Below are 16,353 nucleotides of genomic sequence, written 5' to 3' on the forward strand. Positions count from 1 at the left end.
TAAAACCCATTACAAACGAGGCATTTGTTGCATCCAGTGGGGACATAACTTATAATTTTTTATAATTACTGTCTTTTTACGCGTTGCATTGCATCGCGCCGCGTAAACATAAAACCATGTCTGCATTTGTGATCGGAGAAATAACAAACTACAAACGATACTCTACACTGCTCGAAACTTGCGTTTGAATCGTCAGTGGCAAATTATTTAAATATAAAAAACGTACTTACAGTCTGTGAGTCAGAACAGCCGGCATTGTATTGGTTGACTCTTAACTTTTATAAAGAATATCTCTTTGGATTTGAGACTTTAGTCTTTGCAACTTTACAGATCTTCTTTATGCACCAAGAGCTTGTAACACTCCAAAGAGAAAGAAAAAATTGAAATCGCATCATCTTTAATGCACATTCACATTTAGTCTAGAACTACACTAACATCATGTTCACACAGCGCACACAACTCCTCTGCACTTCCGATTTCTCCCAATATGGGGACAGGAGTCAAAGTCAGTCAATAAGTGGGAAAACAAAGTTACTGGCGTTACTTTTTTGAAAAAGTAACTCAGATATTTTCTTGTAAATTAAAAAAGTAATGTGTTACTTTACTAGTTACTTGAAAAAAAGTAATCTGATTACGTAACTCGCGTTACTTGTAATGCGTTACCCCCAACACTGATGAGCTACTCATATTAATTGATAGGAGAGTGAGTAAACAATGACAGAATTGTCAGTTTTAAGTAAATGTGAATGTGTAGTTTCTGCCACAGTATTTTATCTACAATAATCACACAACCTAATTATCAATGTAACCGTTTATGGGGTAAGTTGCATTCAAAATCCAGTTGACTAAAAAAAAATAATAATCTGTGCCAGATCCAGAAGGTCTCATGTTATATAAATGTGATACCTCAAAGATTTCAAGATTTCACCCATATGGTTGAGCACCCTGCCCCGCATGAGAATTATTTTCTTTAACTGTAGATGGGATATTGTATGATACAGAATCTTGCCTTTGGCCGCAGCATCCTGTTTAAGATGTGATCTGAATTATAGATTTCGGTATCACTGCTGTAATCCTCAGTGAATTATGTTTCACATAATCATGACTCACATTCTGTGTTGTCTATATTATTCTGTCCCTATTTTATGTCCATCATTGTTCAGCAATGACAAACTTTTTAATGAATATAGGCCATTCCTTTGCTTACATGACAAAACTATGACTACAAAGATGGAGTGTTTAAGTTCAGCTTGACAGATAAAACCTGCTTTCCTCTTCCCTGTTTGGCTTAAGTTGGAGAGTTCTGAGGGATATGATACACTGGTGTAGCATTTAAATATTAAGACATGACTGGAAGTGGAAGTGGGAAATTATTTAGGAGCCCAATTCAATATCAATTCGACATCTGGGCAAAATGTTTTCTTTTTAATGGTGTGAATGGAAGTGCATAAACTAGTTCTCTAGAGCTGCGAAGTCTAGCAGTCGCCTCAAAAAGAGTCGGTTTAATCTTAAAGCAGAGTGTTCATCTTTGCAGAACTCTTAATCTTGTAAACAGAGTTAATCTGGTGTGCAGTGTTCAGCGTGTGGGAAATGCTTTTGGAGAGGTGTTAACCTCGGAAAAGTGCTAATCTTCGGATGAGTATTTTCGTCCTCCAAATTTGTTCATCTCGATAGGGCTGTTTGCATTATTGGGTCATTTCTTGTCTAAAATGGGGTTACGGCAGAACGCTGGGAGAATTATACATTCTCTGTATTTTGTTATATTGCTCATGACAGGTATTTTGATATTCAGAAAGGGATTTTGAATATTTAGAACGCATAATTCCCAGTACAAGGACGTGAACAGCTCCAAATAGAAAGTCACGTATTGTAATCTCGAGCCTATGGTAATTACGGTAATTATAGCATAACATGCTAAAACACTTAAAGTATACTTTTTACTTGATGTTTTTAACTGTAGTGTGTTATTTGATGTTACATTTTGTTAAAATTTAGTACATTTAGTTTAAATGCTTAATCATTACAAGTGTGTAATTACAAATACATTTAAATACATGACATAAATGTTTCAACACAAATGATTAAAGTATATTTTAAAGTATAGTTTACCATAAATGCTTGTCAGTCACTTCAAATGCTTGCCACTTCAGTGATATTTCAGGTTAATTATGACTTTATATAAAGATGTTCTTAAGTCCTACTTAAGTGGTTCAAAAATACTATCAACTAATAGCATTTAATATAAATTCAAGCTATAAAACATTTTTGTTGAATTCTAAATAACATGCAGTTAAATGTCCAAAAACATTACATTGAGTTTGCACGTATATACTTTTAAAATATATTTCCATAATAAGTACTTTTTTAAAAAGTATGCTAAAGTGTAATTCCTTTTGACAAGGGAATGTATTGTGAAAATGTCCAAGATGGTGGTCGAGCAAAGTGAAATATCAAATTATGAATAAATAAAAAGTATTAAACGACTATTTTACCTAATATTTATGAGTGTTTCATATTTTTATAGTATTGTGCGTTTCATGTGTGGAGCACTATTTGCTGGCTATGAAGTTTTATGAAGTTCCATTTTAGTTTTCCATTTTGGCAGCTCAATAGATTTGAGCTCATTTCTACTCACCTGGAGTTACTGAGGTCGTTCTGGCCTCCACGGCTCTTCTCCAGCCCCAGTTTGGTGAAGATTCCCACCAGGACCATGATGGCCACCACACCACATATGATGTACACAATCATGTGAGTCCGATCCCGCTCATGGTCTGGCTGCACCTCAGTGTTGGTGGCCACAGGTTTTCCAGTGTTGGCCCAAATTGGAGTATCATAGTTGGAGCAGGAGGTCTGATCCAGTCGCTGCTGACGGAACTGACAGCAGAACCGGTAGAAACAGGTGCCGCAACAGTACAAGAAGATACCTGCATTACAATTAAAGGGAGGGTCCCACTGACCCATGACATCATAGTAACCCTGGCAGCGGGTGCCAGTGGACGGCACAGTATCCTCCTCCACCTCTGCAGGTGGGGTCAAAGTTGGAGGCCCATCTGATGTCACAGAAATCAACAAAGGATCTATAGTCTGATTGGCTGTTTGGATGTCCATATCAATTGAAGTCTCGTCCTGTGCTTTAGCAGCCCGTCCCACAATGGCAGTGAGCAGAAGATGTAGTAAAAAACTATTTCCAGCCATGTTTCACCTGACACACTGCGCCCAATGATTTACCTCACTTTGAGAATGAAGATACCTAAGCATAAATGTTAAAAGAAGAATTCTAGAAAGCGCCGAATGACTTTCATACAATTACAGCTATGGTCAAAAAAAGGTTTGAAAGATTTATTTTTTATGGATTTAAAAATATTCTATTTTTTAAAAAACTATTTAAAATGTGTTATTTGTATTTATAATGAATATTGAATATGCATGTTTTATTTTTTATATATTTTGTTCAATTAATAAAAACATGCATTTTACCAAAATATAATACTGTTTAAGCACTTTAACAGTTTTGGGAAAAAAAGTTTTTTCAATTACAACAACATTACCTTTGTCCTTTGAGAGAGAAAATAAATACTTGGACATTTGCTGTCTTGCCCTGGTCCTTTCCAGATATGCATCTCATTTTAGGTTTCCAATCACTGTTCAACACTTGTTCTCCGTGCTCATCAGTAGTAAAACTTTCTTTTCAGTTTCCTTTTCACTTCCGTAAACAACTATTTACAGTAATTTGCCATAAAAATCCTTTCCTGAGGAAAGAGTGAACCCACAGACAGGTGTTTTAATCCACAGCGATCCACTCAGAGTGCTGTCTCTGAGCTTTGTGAAGGGCAACAGTTCAGGATTCAAATTAAAACTCCTCCCTTCTGTTCTCAGCATATCAGAGAGAGAGAAAGAAAGAGAGAGAAATTGAGGTGGGGGGCATATTTTCCATCCAGCGGCTGGTTATATTGTGAAAGGGGAGGAGACAGGATGTTACTGAAGAGCTTAGATCACTGACTTTTACTGAAAAATCTACACAGTAAAATACTTTTGTTTGCATTTATATCTAATTGAGAGTGAAATAGAACATGCAAAAAAGGGTAAGAAATATTCTCATTGGCCAGCCATCTCTATCATGATGTAGCGAATCAGCTCATGGGGAAATATGAATAATTAATCATAACTAGTTATAATTAATTATAAATATTTAGATCCGCTGTAGATATTTACTTGATCTCTCAGGGTCAACTGTCTGTCAATTCTAAGAACGTTAATTTCCTGGTTAAGGGAAATAACTTTCTTACTGTACAACTCTACACAGAGCCTGCAGCATAAATCTGCATGATTAGGGACGCTAAATGTATCTGGTCTAGCAAAGGTGTCGTGGTTGCCATGGGGACCACGGGGGGCCTGGTGTCGTTGCAGACATCCTGACACCCAGTTTATTGGGTGAGGGGACTGTGACGATTTGTTAATCTAATGAATAACTGATTTGTTAAATCAAATGAAAAATTGTGTGTTTGATTGGTCCAGACGCTACAATGATTTGAGGTTCAGGTTGTGTATCATTATTTTCTAACTGTGTCAGCTGGTTCTGCAGCAGTAACATCTCACCGTTAATAATGTTAATTTGAACAGTGTATTCTGGATGTTTCAACCATCCCACCAGCAGAGACTAGATTATGGGTTGTAAGGGTTTTTTCATGACTAATTCTTGGTTAAATTAAAATTTGATTAATGTTTTTTTTTTTATGTGTTTAGAGAGAAAAAGGTGACTATAAAAGATACTTCCATTCAAAAGTTTGGGCTCAGTAATTTTTATTACTATTATTATTATTTTATTCTGCAAAAGAAGTATTTAATGCAGATTAAAATTATAATTAAAAACAAATGATCAAAAGTGATAGTAAAGACATCAAAGAATTCCACGGTTTCCACAAAAATATTAAACAGTACAACTGTTTTCAAAATTTATAATAACAAGAAGTGTTTTGTGAGCACCAAAACAGCATATTAAAATGAAAGAAAAAAAAGGGAAAATTCAGCTTTGCAATCACAGGAATAAATTACATTTTAAAATTGTGAAAATTATTTCACAATGTTACAGTTTTTACTGTATTTTTAACTAAACAAATGCAGCCTTGGTAAGCATAAGAGACTTCTTTCAAAAATGTTTCAAACTTTCGAACATGTACATGAAATATGCACATACATTTTTTTTTGGTATTAATTTAGTTATTAGTTTTGAAGTTTTAATTAAAATTGTTCATTTACCATAAATTGTAATGTAAATACATAGTTTTGGTTGCTTGTAATGTGTACTGTTGTGCCTTCAACGTGAAAACTGGGGGAACATCAAACAGACCTGGAACATGAATTTACATTTGATTTGTTTTGATGCCAACGTCCTCTTGAAGTGTCCCCCACCCCCTGTCCATCAGCACATCGGTATTCACCATGTCTTGTAACCATTCCTCTGCAATGTTGTATGAACTAAACAGATATTTTATGCAAAAGCAGAAAATGTCCAAACTGTCCAATGTCAAAATATCAATGATTAAACCAACTATTTCTTTTACAAGGTTATTGCCGTTTTTCTGCAGTTCTCTTCTATTCTTCACGTACAGTGCGGTTGTGATGGGCTCTGAGGGGACTTGTGTCTTTGATCAGCTCTCTACACAGGTTTAAGATGTGACAAACATAACCTGGAGTTCTGAAGAGAGGAAGGAGGACAGGATGAATAAGGCATCTCACAGATCGCTTTGGTCCTCTCAAACTAATTCTCACTCTCTTCACTTTTTTCAATCTATATCTCCTACTCTGCCCTTTTTTGTCTCTCCTTTTTGAGAACGCAAAGCAACTTGATGACTTTAAAGTCAAAATACTTATAAACCATAACATTTCTATTAAACAAGTTGTCCTACTTTCTTCTCGATCATTAAAAGCGTTCTTTGTGACTGTCTGTTTGCCTCGTCACTCAGGCTCCTCTGTTTCATATCTAGGTCCACATGGATTTATTTTTTTTCTGCACTGATTTTTTATAAGTAAATCTGTAGAATTATAGCAAAAACGTTTTAAATTAAACTTAGGGGACTAACTACACACTTACTGGTAGATAAAGGCATTATCAGATTAGTCAAAGTGTTTAATAAATGAACACAAGGGGTGTATGAAAACTTGGGAGAGTTGAAATACAGCGCATGAGTCATGTGGACCAATTTTTTTGATACTTTGATCATGCTTTTCTGATGCTAAAACATCTTAGGCTGGTTTGCTGGTTTTATCTAGTCTCCCAGCCTGGTCAAACAGGTCTGATGGATGGTTTTAAAAGGGTTTTCAGTTTCAGCAATGTGTCAAAGACAATAGAACCCAATAATATTAGTGATGCTGTCTACGATGGATGCAGCATGGTGCGATAAAATTCCCGAAAGTAAACTGATTGTTTGATATATTTCTGATGTACTCCAAGCGTTCACGCTACTTCTGACATGAAGCACAAATGGATTTTCAAAGGTTGTTTTGTTGTGTCCAGTGTAGACAGCCTCAAGCTGTTGCGGTGCGACATGACAACAGACACGTCCAGTGTAGACACATTGTTAGTCCTTATTCATTGCAATCCTTTTGTGATTGACAGATGAAAGAAAGTCATACAGGTTTGGAATGACAGAATTTTGATTTTTGGGTGGACTATCCCTGCTTGTGGGAGCTTTCTTCATTTGTAGGAATGAATATGAGGGTGATGATGTTGAATCTGAATAATCCCCCCAATTTAATATGTATCCTGAGTCAGAATCTGAAGCTGTAGTGCCTTTGGCTCTCAGGATGGAAGATAAATGTGTCCTCTCACCAAAATACGTTGAACTCTGTGTATCTGTGTGTGTGTGTGTGTGTGTGTGTGTGTGTGTGCATATTTTATCATGGCCTTTATTCATTCACTTTAGGGATTCTTTGAATCTCATTTTTCTCTATGTAACAAGGTCAGCATTTTACTTGTAAATCGTTCATAGTTGCTCTTGTTTTGTGGTCACATGTTACATTCATCTTCGTCAAATATGAACTATTCTTTGTCAACAGATGAAGCCTCTGATCAATGTTCTGATCAAAACGCCTCAGGGCCTCCCTTTTTATTTATAAACTTTCTCAGTATTTTTAGTCATTTATTAGCCTGACTGTCATTCTCTCCTTTTTTGTAAAAGTATGAAAGACTGCAGTGCAGTTTTTCTGTGCTTGAAATGAATGCTGTCAAATGCAAGGTCTTGGATGGATTTGCTGAAGCGTGAAATATAGCCTTGACAGTCCTGATATGGAGAGGTATTAACAGATATACAGCACTCTCCTCTCTATATATTTAATTATAAGATGGAGAATATTATGCAGTTTCTCTACTGAATAAAATGAAAGGAATATGAGATCAGGCTATTTAACAGAATTGAAGCAATGCAGAAGTGGATGTATTGTTAGAATGGGCAACTGCTGTGTAGTTTCCTGATTTGTAACCAAGACAGCATTTAATTTTGAAGTTTTTGTTGTTACTTTTGTTGTAAAATGAAAATGTAAGGAAACATTGTATTTTAAGGTGACGTTATTACAACGTAATTAACCTACACAAATAAGTGCTGAGTCATATTAATTAACTACATGTTCTTCATGTACCAGGGTTGCTTGGAATTATGCATAATCCACTGTTATTATAGATGGTACATGTAACATGTCACCTTTAAGCCACATGTAAGTAGGTAAAAGTGGTGTAGCTGCTAAGAACACAGCATTGTGATAATATTCAGGTGTTTGTTTATTTATATATTTTTGGGCCGTACTTATGAGTCCCAAAGGGCATGACATTTTAGAAGGAAAGGTTTTGCTAAATCCCATGAATAATAAAGCAAATTACAACCCTACATTCTTGTACTATTTTCTGCTTAAGATAAAAGAGCTTTGATGGTAGCCTAATTTAATCACTGTTTTATATATGCTCATTAATAATATATATATTTAAAATAATTGGTTAATGAAACTTTATATTTTAAAAAGTATGGTAACACTTTACAGTATCCTTGTTACATGTGTGGCAGGAGGAGCAAACGACAGACACACTGGGTATGGCGTCCAGCCTCTGAGAGGCTTTATTTAATAAACATAAAATGTCCAAAATGGGGAATAAAGTGTCCAAAGGGGAAGGAGTGTACAAAATAAATGGGGGATCTGGTGTCCTCGTTGTGTGGGGAAATCGCGAAGGAAGGGCAGTGTTCGGAAAGGAGGGGTTCAAGTAAGGGGCGAAGTCTGGCGGCCGCACGCGCTCCTCACAGTGGTCCAGGGCGAGAGGGGCGGCGGCTTCTTCACAGCGGTTCATCTTCCCTGGCCCACGGCGCTTCAGGGGATTAACGGCTCGGCATCCTAGCCCGTCCCGTCGGCGTCGTCACGGGTGCGTCTCCATTCCGGACCGCGGGTCCGGCAGCTCGCATCTCTGGCGGTGAGGGAATCCCTCCGTGCTCCCTTGCTGGACCCACGAGGACACAAGAGTGCATGCACGGGGTGTTGGTATTTGTTGGTATTCCTATACCCTATATTGAATTAGCATTGATATTGGCATTAATCAAAACACTGGGGCATTACCCCTAAAAGGGATACCTTGTACCTTCTTTACCTCTAAAGATTGCATATCCAGTATCTTGGAGTGGCAATATGTACCCTTAAGGAATTCATATGTAGTTTTTGTTATTATAATGAACCCATTAAGGGGATAAGAGGGTACAAAAATGTCCCTGTGAGGGTACTGCCCCAGTGAAAAGCTTACCTTTAAATTACCTTTAAAATTAGTGTACCATAAGTATAAAATGTGCTGAGCTCTATCAAGAATGCTGTCTCAATGACAAGTCAAGTAGTGGCAGCCCTGTAGATAATGTTTAACAAAATTAAAAGCAAAATACAGGACTATGCAATGTCATATAGATTAGACAAAGAGAATTTCCCTTTTTTCCCTACAGTCCCAAATTAGCGCAACATCCACTGCTTTTGGGCTAACTGCTAATGTACAGTATTGACCATCAATCAGTGCTGCCACTGCTGAATGGTCTATATCCAAATGCAAGTTGTATCACCAAACACATGCTGCACGTGAACGTGAATCGGTGCATGGGCCATCGCTACTCTTCCATTCAGTACTTATGTCCTGATGTTACAAAGGCAAAGGAAAAGAGGAAAAATAGAGACAACGAGAGAAAGTTAGAAACAGAGAGAATAGAAACATAACTAAGTGAAAGATGACCCTAGAGTGCCCACACAGAGTATAGCTGGTCATGAGACTGCCAGGACTTGCAGCAAAACTGGCAGTCTTCAGATAATAAGTTTTACCGAAATAAAAATAAAGTGCCACTGCAATGCCTAAAAGTCATTTATGTTTGGTATGAATATAAAAATGTTGGTATAGAGTAACGCTAACGCTGAGTTGTGTTTTGTAGTGTATTTTAAATGCCTTTGTTCCAGAGAGGGAGAGAGAAAGAGAAAGAAAGAAAGAAAGAAAGAAAGAAAGAAAGAATTTTCGGTACAAACATTTTTTGATGATTAAACCTGTCATATGCCCTTTCATGACTATAAAACCTCTGGTGAATTGTGTGTATTTTAATGTCTCATAAACAGTCAGGTCTGTTTGAGGTCTCTGTAGACTCTCTGTCAAACTTGACCTTTACCAAGTGAAAAGAGATGCAAATAGCCAGTCACTCCACTGTGCTGAGTTCTTTATTATTGTAAATTGGTTTAGAAGCACCTGGATCCATTGAGAAAACCTGCCACTCATATCAGAATTTCAATAATATGATTTACTCACTCTTTTTACTTACTCCTTGCAACTTCCTAGGTTTAGTTTCTTTTAACCTACACTTTGATGTGTCTAAAATCTTAGTATCGTTTCACAAACAGGATGATTATAGCAAACTACGGGATTAGTTTCACAATTGATGCACTTGCATCAGCAAGTTTATTTTAGCCTTGGCCTGAAAGCAGATAATGTTTAAAATATCCAGTGGAATGAATATATTGAAGACGCGTGGGATTTCTATGCTAGAGGACTCTTCTTTTTTCCCTGCAGTTTAAGAACTAGATTAAAGCAGCACAAAGATTTTAAGGTTTAAAGGTTTTCAAACTTTTAAAGGAAAATATTGAGACATTTTTATCTCCCAGTCTGGAAAATGTGCATCTTAAGCGCATTAGACGGGGGTGGTAGTGAATTTGATTGAATTGTCTATTTCGTCATCTCTCTAAATTCAGCTTTACACCGGCTCATAATTTCAGTGATGTGAGATCTTGAACTTTTCTCTCTCTCTCTCTCTCTCTATCTATCTTTTCTTTTTTTTCAACATATTTTATCCTCTCTAACTCCCCAAATGTTCTTTTACTTCCCCGTCCAGTAAAAATAGAGAATTTTATTATTTATAAAAATTTAAATTAAAATGTAAATAAATAAATAATATTAATATTAGTAATAATAATATAAAAGATAAATAAAAATGCAAAATTTGTGATGAAATTTGAATGAATAGCAAACATGGCAGTGATCATCTAATATTACTCCACATATAATTTTTCATTGTGCAAGCTTTTGAAAAATGACACTACAAAATGACTCATAAATAGTAAAATATAAATGTAAAAATATTACTTTGGAACTATTATTAATAATAAGTTTTAGTGTTATTATTATGAATTTTTACTACTTATTTAATAAATACAAAATAAGTAAATATTTATGAAAATGTAAAATCAGATTGATTAATTTCAAATCTTTAAAAGTATTACATCAATCCTAGTGTTGATATTAATGTTGAATGAGTCAATGTAGTTTAGTCATTGTAGCTACACATTTTAAAGAATTAAGAGAGGTGAGAATTGAGTTGCACGTAATGAAGACTGAGGCAGGTTTGAGAGCCTTAAAAGGTCTTTTTTCCACAGATCAGTATTTTTTTATAATTCTGACAAGTGCTTTAGCTCTGAATTTTCAGCATTCTCAGAGTGGAGTGTGTATGAAGCATGAACAGCATGCATGTCTGAAGTCTCTATGTGATATACAGTACATATCTGTGTACATGTTAATGTCTGAAGGACATTTATCTTGGTTGGTAGAAGGATTAAGTACATTTTTGGATTTGTGAAGTCTGATGGAAAATTTGCTGAGGCATAAACTGCTCACTTTTCATAATCTTGATCTTAAAGTAATTCCTCTAATTATACACATGCAGTGATTTCAGATGTAAAGTGCAGCTGTATGTTTTTCCACAGCATGCACTGAATATCATCTAGCATCACATGATACTAAAGGACATTTTGTAACCGGCAGATGGATTAGTTCATTTAAATTAGGAAAGGCTATTTTTGTGATATTGTCTGTGTTTTTGCATTCCAGACAGGCTGTCGGTCTGTAAAGTAGCCTAGTTGTGGCTTTTTCAGTGACTCTTTCTGTTGGTTACCTTGTTGCACTAGTAGGTGATGACAAGTGTTATTACGAGCGAGTCATTGAATCATTCATTTAATCAATTTGTTCAAAAACACTGATTGATTCAGAAATGAAACACCAGTGTGTGTTGCTTTGATACATGCAACATATGACTTTGGATTTGTTTGAAACTATTTTTGATAGTGGAGCAAAAATAGAATAATAATGCGTATAAACTGTTAGTTTCTCAATATTCTTGTCTATTCCCATCGTCTCTTCTGAACATGTGAAAAAGTTTCTCTTCCTGATTCATCACCTAGAGGTCTGTTGCAGTGGTCTTTGGGGAAAGAAATGTGAGACATGAACTCTCTCAGGAGTGCAAAAGTAACAATAACTCCTTAAAAATATACCCACACTCAGTTGCTCTCAGCTTCATTTAAGCCTGAGTGAGATACAATAAAAGAAATAGTTTACCCAAAAATGAAAATTTGCCATCCAAAATGTAGATGAGTTTGTTTGTTTGTTTATTGGAACAGATTTGAAGACATTTAGCATTACAGCACTTGCTCACCAATGAATCCTTTGCAGTGAATGCGCACCGTCAGAATGAGAGTTCAAACAGCTGATAAAAACATCATAATAATCCACAAGTAATCCACATGACTCCAGTCAATCAATAAACATCTTGTGAAGTGAAAAGCTGCAAACAAATCCATCAAGACATTTTTCTTTACTTCAAACCATTTCTGCCAGCTAAAACACGTGTCCTCTATCCATAATATTGTTTTCTCCAGTGAAAAAGTTGCCTCGTCTGAATCAGGAGAGAAATATGCACAGATCAATTACCAGATTTTAATATGAGAGGGCACCAGAGAATGGAGTTTTTCACTGGGGAAAGTTGTTTTATGGATTATTGAAATGACGGTTTAAAGTTAAAATGCCTTTATGATGGATTTGTTTCTTATAAACAGAGCTTTTCACTTCATGAGTTGTTAATTGATGGACTGAAGACGTGGATTTTGGTAATGTTTATATCAGCTGTTTGGACTCTCATTCTGACGGCACCCATTCACTGCAGTGGATCCATTGATGAGCAAGTGATGTAATTATACATTTCTCCAAATTTGTTTCCATGAATTAACAAGCTCATCTACATCTTGGATGGCCTGAGGGTAAGTCAAATTTCAGAACATTTTCATTTTTGTAAACTATTCCTTTAAGATCGATATACCTCATGTGCATGGAGTACAATGTCATTACCAGCCATGCTGTTGGGGACCATGAAGAGGGAACTGAAATTCTAATTTAGAAAGGGAAAGCCGAGAGCAATCCCCCTAGCACAGCTCTGTTCCCCCCTCAGTCTCGTTCAGAGAAAAAGTGCTATGAGTAATGAAAATGGTAGAAAACTCTTGATTAGGTCATTCTTTAGAAAATTCAGACCCTTGTAGCTGTACAGGAGCTCTGTCCATTTGAAGTTCACATACCTAGTGTTATAGCAAGGGAAGCTGGTGTTCCCACCTGGCTTTTAATTGGCTTGGTCAACTATTTTCAGAAGGGTAAAAACCCTCCTACTATAACCTCATTTAATCTGTATTTGCGGATTTGGAGACTCTTATTTAGTTATTTCACCCGTTAAAAAGAGCTGAAATAACTAAAATTATTGTTATTATTATTTTATCTATTTTTATTTATGTATTTAATTTTGCTTTGTCTTTGATTGAAATGATAACATACAGTTAACAGTCTTACAGTGCATGAAATGGTATAACAGCTAATGAGCTATGAAATCATTTGTGGAAAAAAACTATTCTACTCATTGAGATGTGTTGTGTAAGGCAAGACCTATAGGCCCTATAGTATAGGGTCAAAATTGTAACTAATAGAAATCACCATATTTTACAAGTTTATTAATGACAGAACTTTCAGACAATTGTTTTGTATTACAAGTTTTCTTTAATGTTATGTTCAAATATGAAAACAATAATTTTCATCATATTTTTAGGAATAAAGTATATAAAAATGTATATAAATATATATGGGTATATAAATGTGTATATAAATATAAATCAGGCAAATTATACATTGGCAAAACTTGTTTTTGCTGGCATATTTCTATATTTATATTTCTATATCTATATATTCTATATCTATATTTATATTTCTAAATCTATATTTAACAGATAGTAGACAGACGTAAAGGAAAAGGATAGTAAACAGACGTAAAGGAAAACTGCATTTAAAGTTTAAAAAGATGATTTATTGTTTTATATGATTATAACTGTAATTTCTTTTGCTCCCTCTGTTTAAAGTAGTAGAACTGACTATTTTATTTTATGATTATGAAAGTTCAAAATTGATTCAAAATACTCATTTTGGAACTCACGTGTCCAAATCCAGCTATCAGTCACTGATTCCAAAAAGTGTGTACATAGTAAAAATCAAAGTGAAAAGTGAAAGTGACGTGACATGTGGCCAAGTATGGTGATCCATACCCGGAATTAGTGCTCTGCATTTATCCCATCCAAAGTGCACACACACAGCAGTGAACACACACACACCGTGAACACACACCCGGAGCAGTGGGCAGCCATTCTTTGCTGCGGCGCCCGGGGAGCAGTTGGGGGTTCGGTGCCTTGCTCAAGGGCACCTCAGTTGTGGTATTGGAGGTGGGAGAGAGCGCTGTACATTCACTCCCCCCACCTACAATCCCTGCCGGTACGAGACTCGAACCCGCAACCTTTGGGTCCTTTGGGTTACTCTAGCCATTAGGCCACGACTTCCCCCAAAGTATGTCATTGCAGTCAGGAACATGAAAAACATGAAATAATAGTGATATCATGCATTTTCAACAATTGCTGAGAGAGAATTAATTTAACCAAAGTCAATGTCCAAGTGCCCAACTAAAGGGAACACTAACCACCATAATGGAGACAAACTTCAACAACATTTTGAAAGAAATAAAGCCAAACTGGTTTGTAAGAAAAAAGATGGTAATGCTGTTTTTCGAGTTGTTTAAAGGGTTAGTTCACCCAAAAATAAATTACTCACCCTCAAGTCATCGTAGGTGTATATGACTTTCTTCTTTCAGACGAATCCAGTCGGAGTTATATAAAAAATTGTCTTTGATCTTTCAAGCTGTTTCATGGCACTCAGCGGGTGTTGCATGCATCAGTCCAAAAGCACTTAATTAAAATGCGCCCATCCATAAAAAAAAAAGTGTCTCACACGGCTCCGTGGGTGAACAAAGGCCTTCTGTAGCGAATCGATGCGTTTTTGTAAGAAAAATATCCATATTCAAAACGTAATAATCACTTTAATGTAGCTTGCGCTCACTGTTGTACACTGGAAGCAGTTCCGGGCGGATGATGTATGGAGTTCGGCTATGCGCATGCGCCGCTCAGAAGTGACGCACGCGGAAGCGCAGGGGAGAGATCAAAACAAAACAACGGTCACTAATTAGAAGCACAGAACGAGGATTTGTAAAGAAGATTTGTAAAAGCCAAGAGGAGACTGGTTTTCCTTTGCTAAAGTAAGGAAACTTTGCTTCCTTTGCTCCTGTTAACAAACGTTGGTTTTCACGATCTGCCAGCTAAAACACGTGTCCTCTATCCATAATATTGTTTTCTCCAGTGAAAAAGTTGCCTCGTCTGAATCAGGAGAGAAATATGCACAGATCAATTACCAGATTTTAATATGAGAGGGCACCAGAGAATGGAGTTTTTCACTGGGGAAAGTTGTTTTATGGATTATTGAAATGACGGTTTAAAGTTAAAATGCCTTTATGATGGATTTGTTTCTTATAAACAGAGCTTTTCACTTCATGAGTTGTTAATTGATGGACTGAAGACGTGGATTTTGGTAATGTTTATATCAGCTGTTTGGACTCTCATTCTGACGGCACCCATTCACTGCAGAGGAATCATTGATGAGCAAGTGATGTAATTATACATTTCTCCAAATTTGTTTCCATGAATTAACAAGCTCATCTACATCTTGGATGGCCTGAGGGTAAGTCAAATTTCAGAACATTTTCATTTTTGTAAACTATTCCTTTAAGATCGATATACCTCATGTGCATGGAGTACAATGTCATTACCAGCCATGCTGTTGGGGACCATGAAGAGGGAACTGAAATTCTAATTTAGAAAGGGAAAGCCGAGAGCAATCCCCCTAGCACAGCTCTGTTCCCCCCTCAGTCTCGTTCAGAGAAAAAGTGCTATGAGTAATGAAAATGGTAGAAAACTCTTGATTAGGTCATTCTTTAGAAAATTCAGACCCTTGTAGCTGTACAGGAGCTCTGTCCATTTGAAGTTCACATACCTAGTGTTATAGCAAGGGAAGCTGGTGTTCCCACCTGGCTTTTAATTGGCTTGGTCAACTATTTTCAGAAGGGTAAAAACCCTCCTACTATAACCTCATTTAATCTGTATTTGCGGATTTGGAGACTCTTATTTAGTTATTTCACCCGTTAAAAAGAGCTGAAATAACTAAAATTATTGTTATTATTATTTTATCTATTTTTATTTATGTATTTAATTTTGCTTTGTCTTTGATTGAAATGATAACATACAGTTAACAGTCTTACAGTGCATGAAATGGTATAACAGCTAATGAGCTATGAAATCATTTGTGGAAAAAAACTATTCTACTCATTGAGATGTGTTGTGTAAGGCAAGACCTATAGGCCCTATAGTATAGGGTCAAAATTGTAACTAATAGAAATCACCATATTTTACAAGTTTATTAATGACAGAACTTTCAGACAATTGTTTTGTATTACAAGTTTTCTTTAATGTTATGTTCAAATATGAAAACAATAATTTTCATCATATTTTTAGGAATAAAGTATATAAAAATGTATATAAATATATATGGGTATATAAATGTGTATATAAATATAAATCAGGCAAATTATACATTGGCAAAACTTGTTTTTGCTGGCATAT

The 16,353-nt window shown here is 35.9% G+C and overlaps 1 protein-coding gene across 2 annotated transcripts in view; it reads right to left on the reverse strand.

Moving 5' to 3' along the window:
• The window catches only part of LOC107709648 (protein shisa-9-like), a 37,631-nt gene extending 33,841 nt beyond the window's left edge, over positions 1-3,790 (reverse strand). Inside the window, exons 1-2 of one of the 2 annotated variants that reach the window (XM_016514227.1) lie at positions 3,549-3,790; positions 2,636-3,250 (exon numbers count right to left, since the gene is read on the reverse strand). In XM_016514227.1, the coding sequence (XP_016369713.1) occupies positions 2,636-3,195 (560 nt within the window). In that variant the 5' untranslated portion in view covers positions 3,196-3,250; positions 3,549-3,790. Of the gene's footprint in view, positions 1-2,635; positions 3,263-3,548 lie in introns of those variants that run through there. The other variant, XM_016514228.1, reaches the window with a different exon arrangement.
• Positions 3,791-16,353: the final 12,563 nt, after the last annotated feature.

The sequence above is a fragment of the Sinocyclocheilus rhinocerous genome, unplaced genomic scaffold (assembly GCF_001515625.1).
Source record: "Sinocyclocheilus rhinocerous isolate Xijiao unplaced genomic scaffold, SAMN03320098_v1.1 scaffold4100, whole genome shotgun sequence".
Classification (NCBI taxonomy): Eukaryota; Metazoa; Chordata; class Actinopteri; order Cypriniformes; family Cyprinidae; genus Sinocyclocheilus; species Sinocyclocheilus rhinocerous.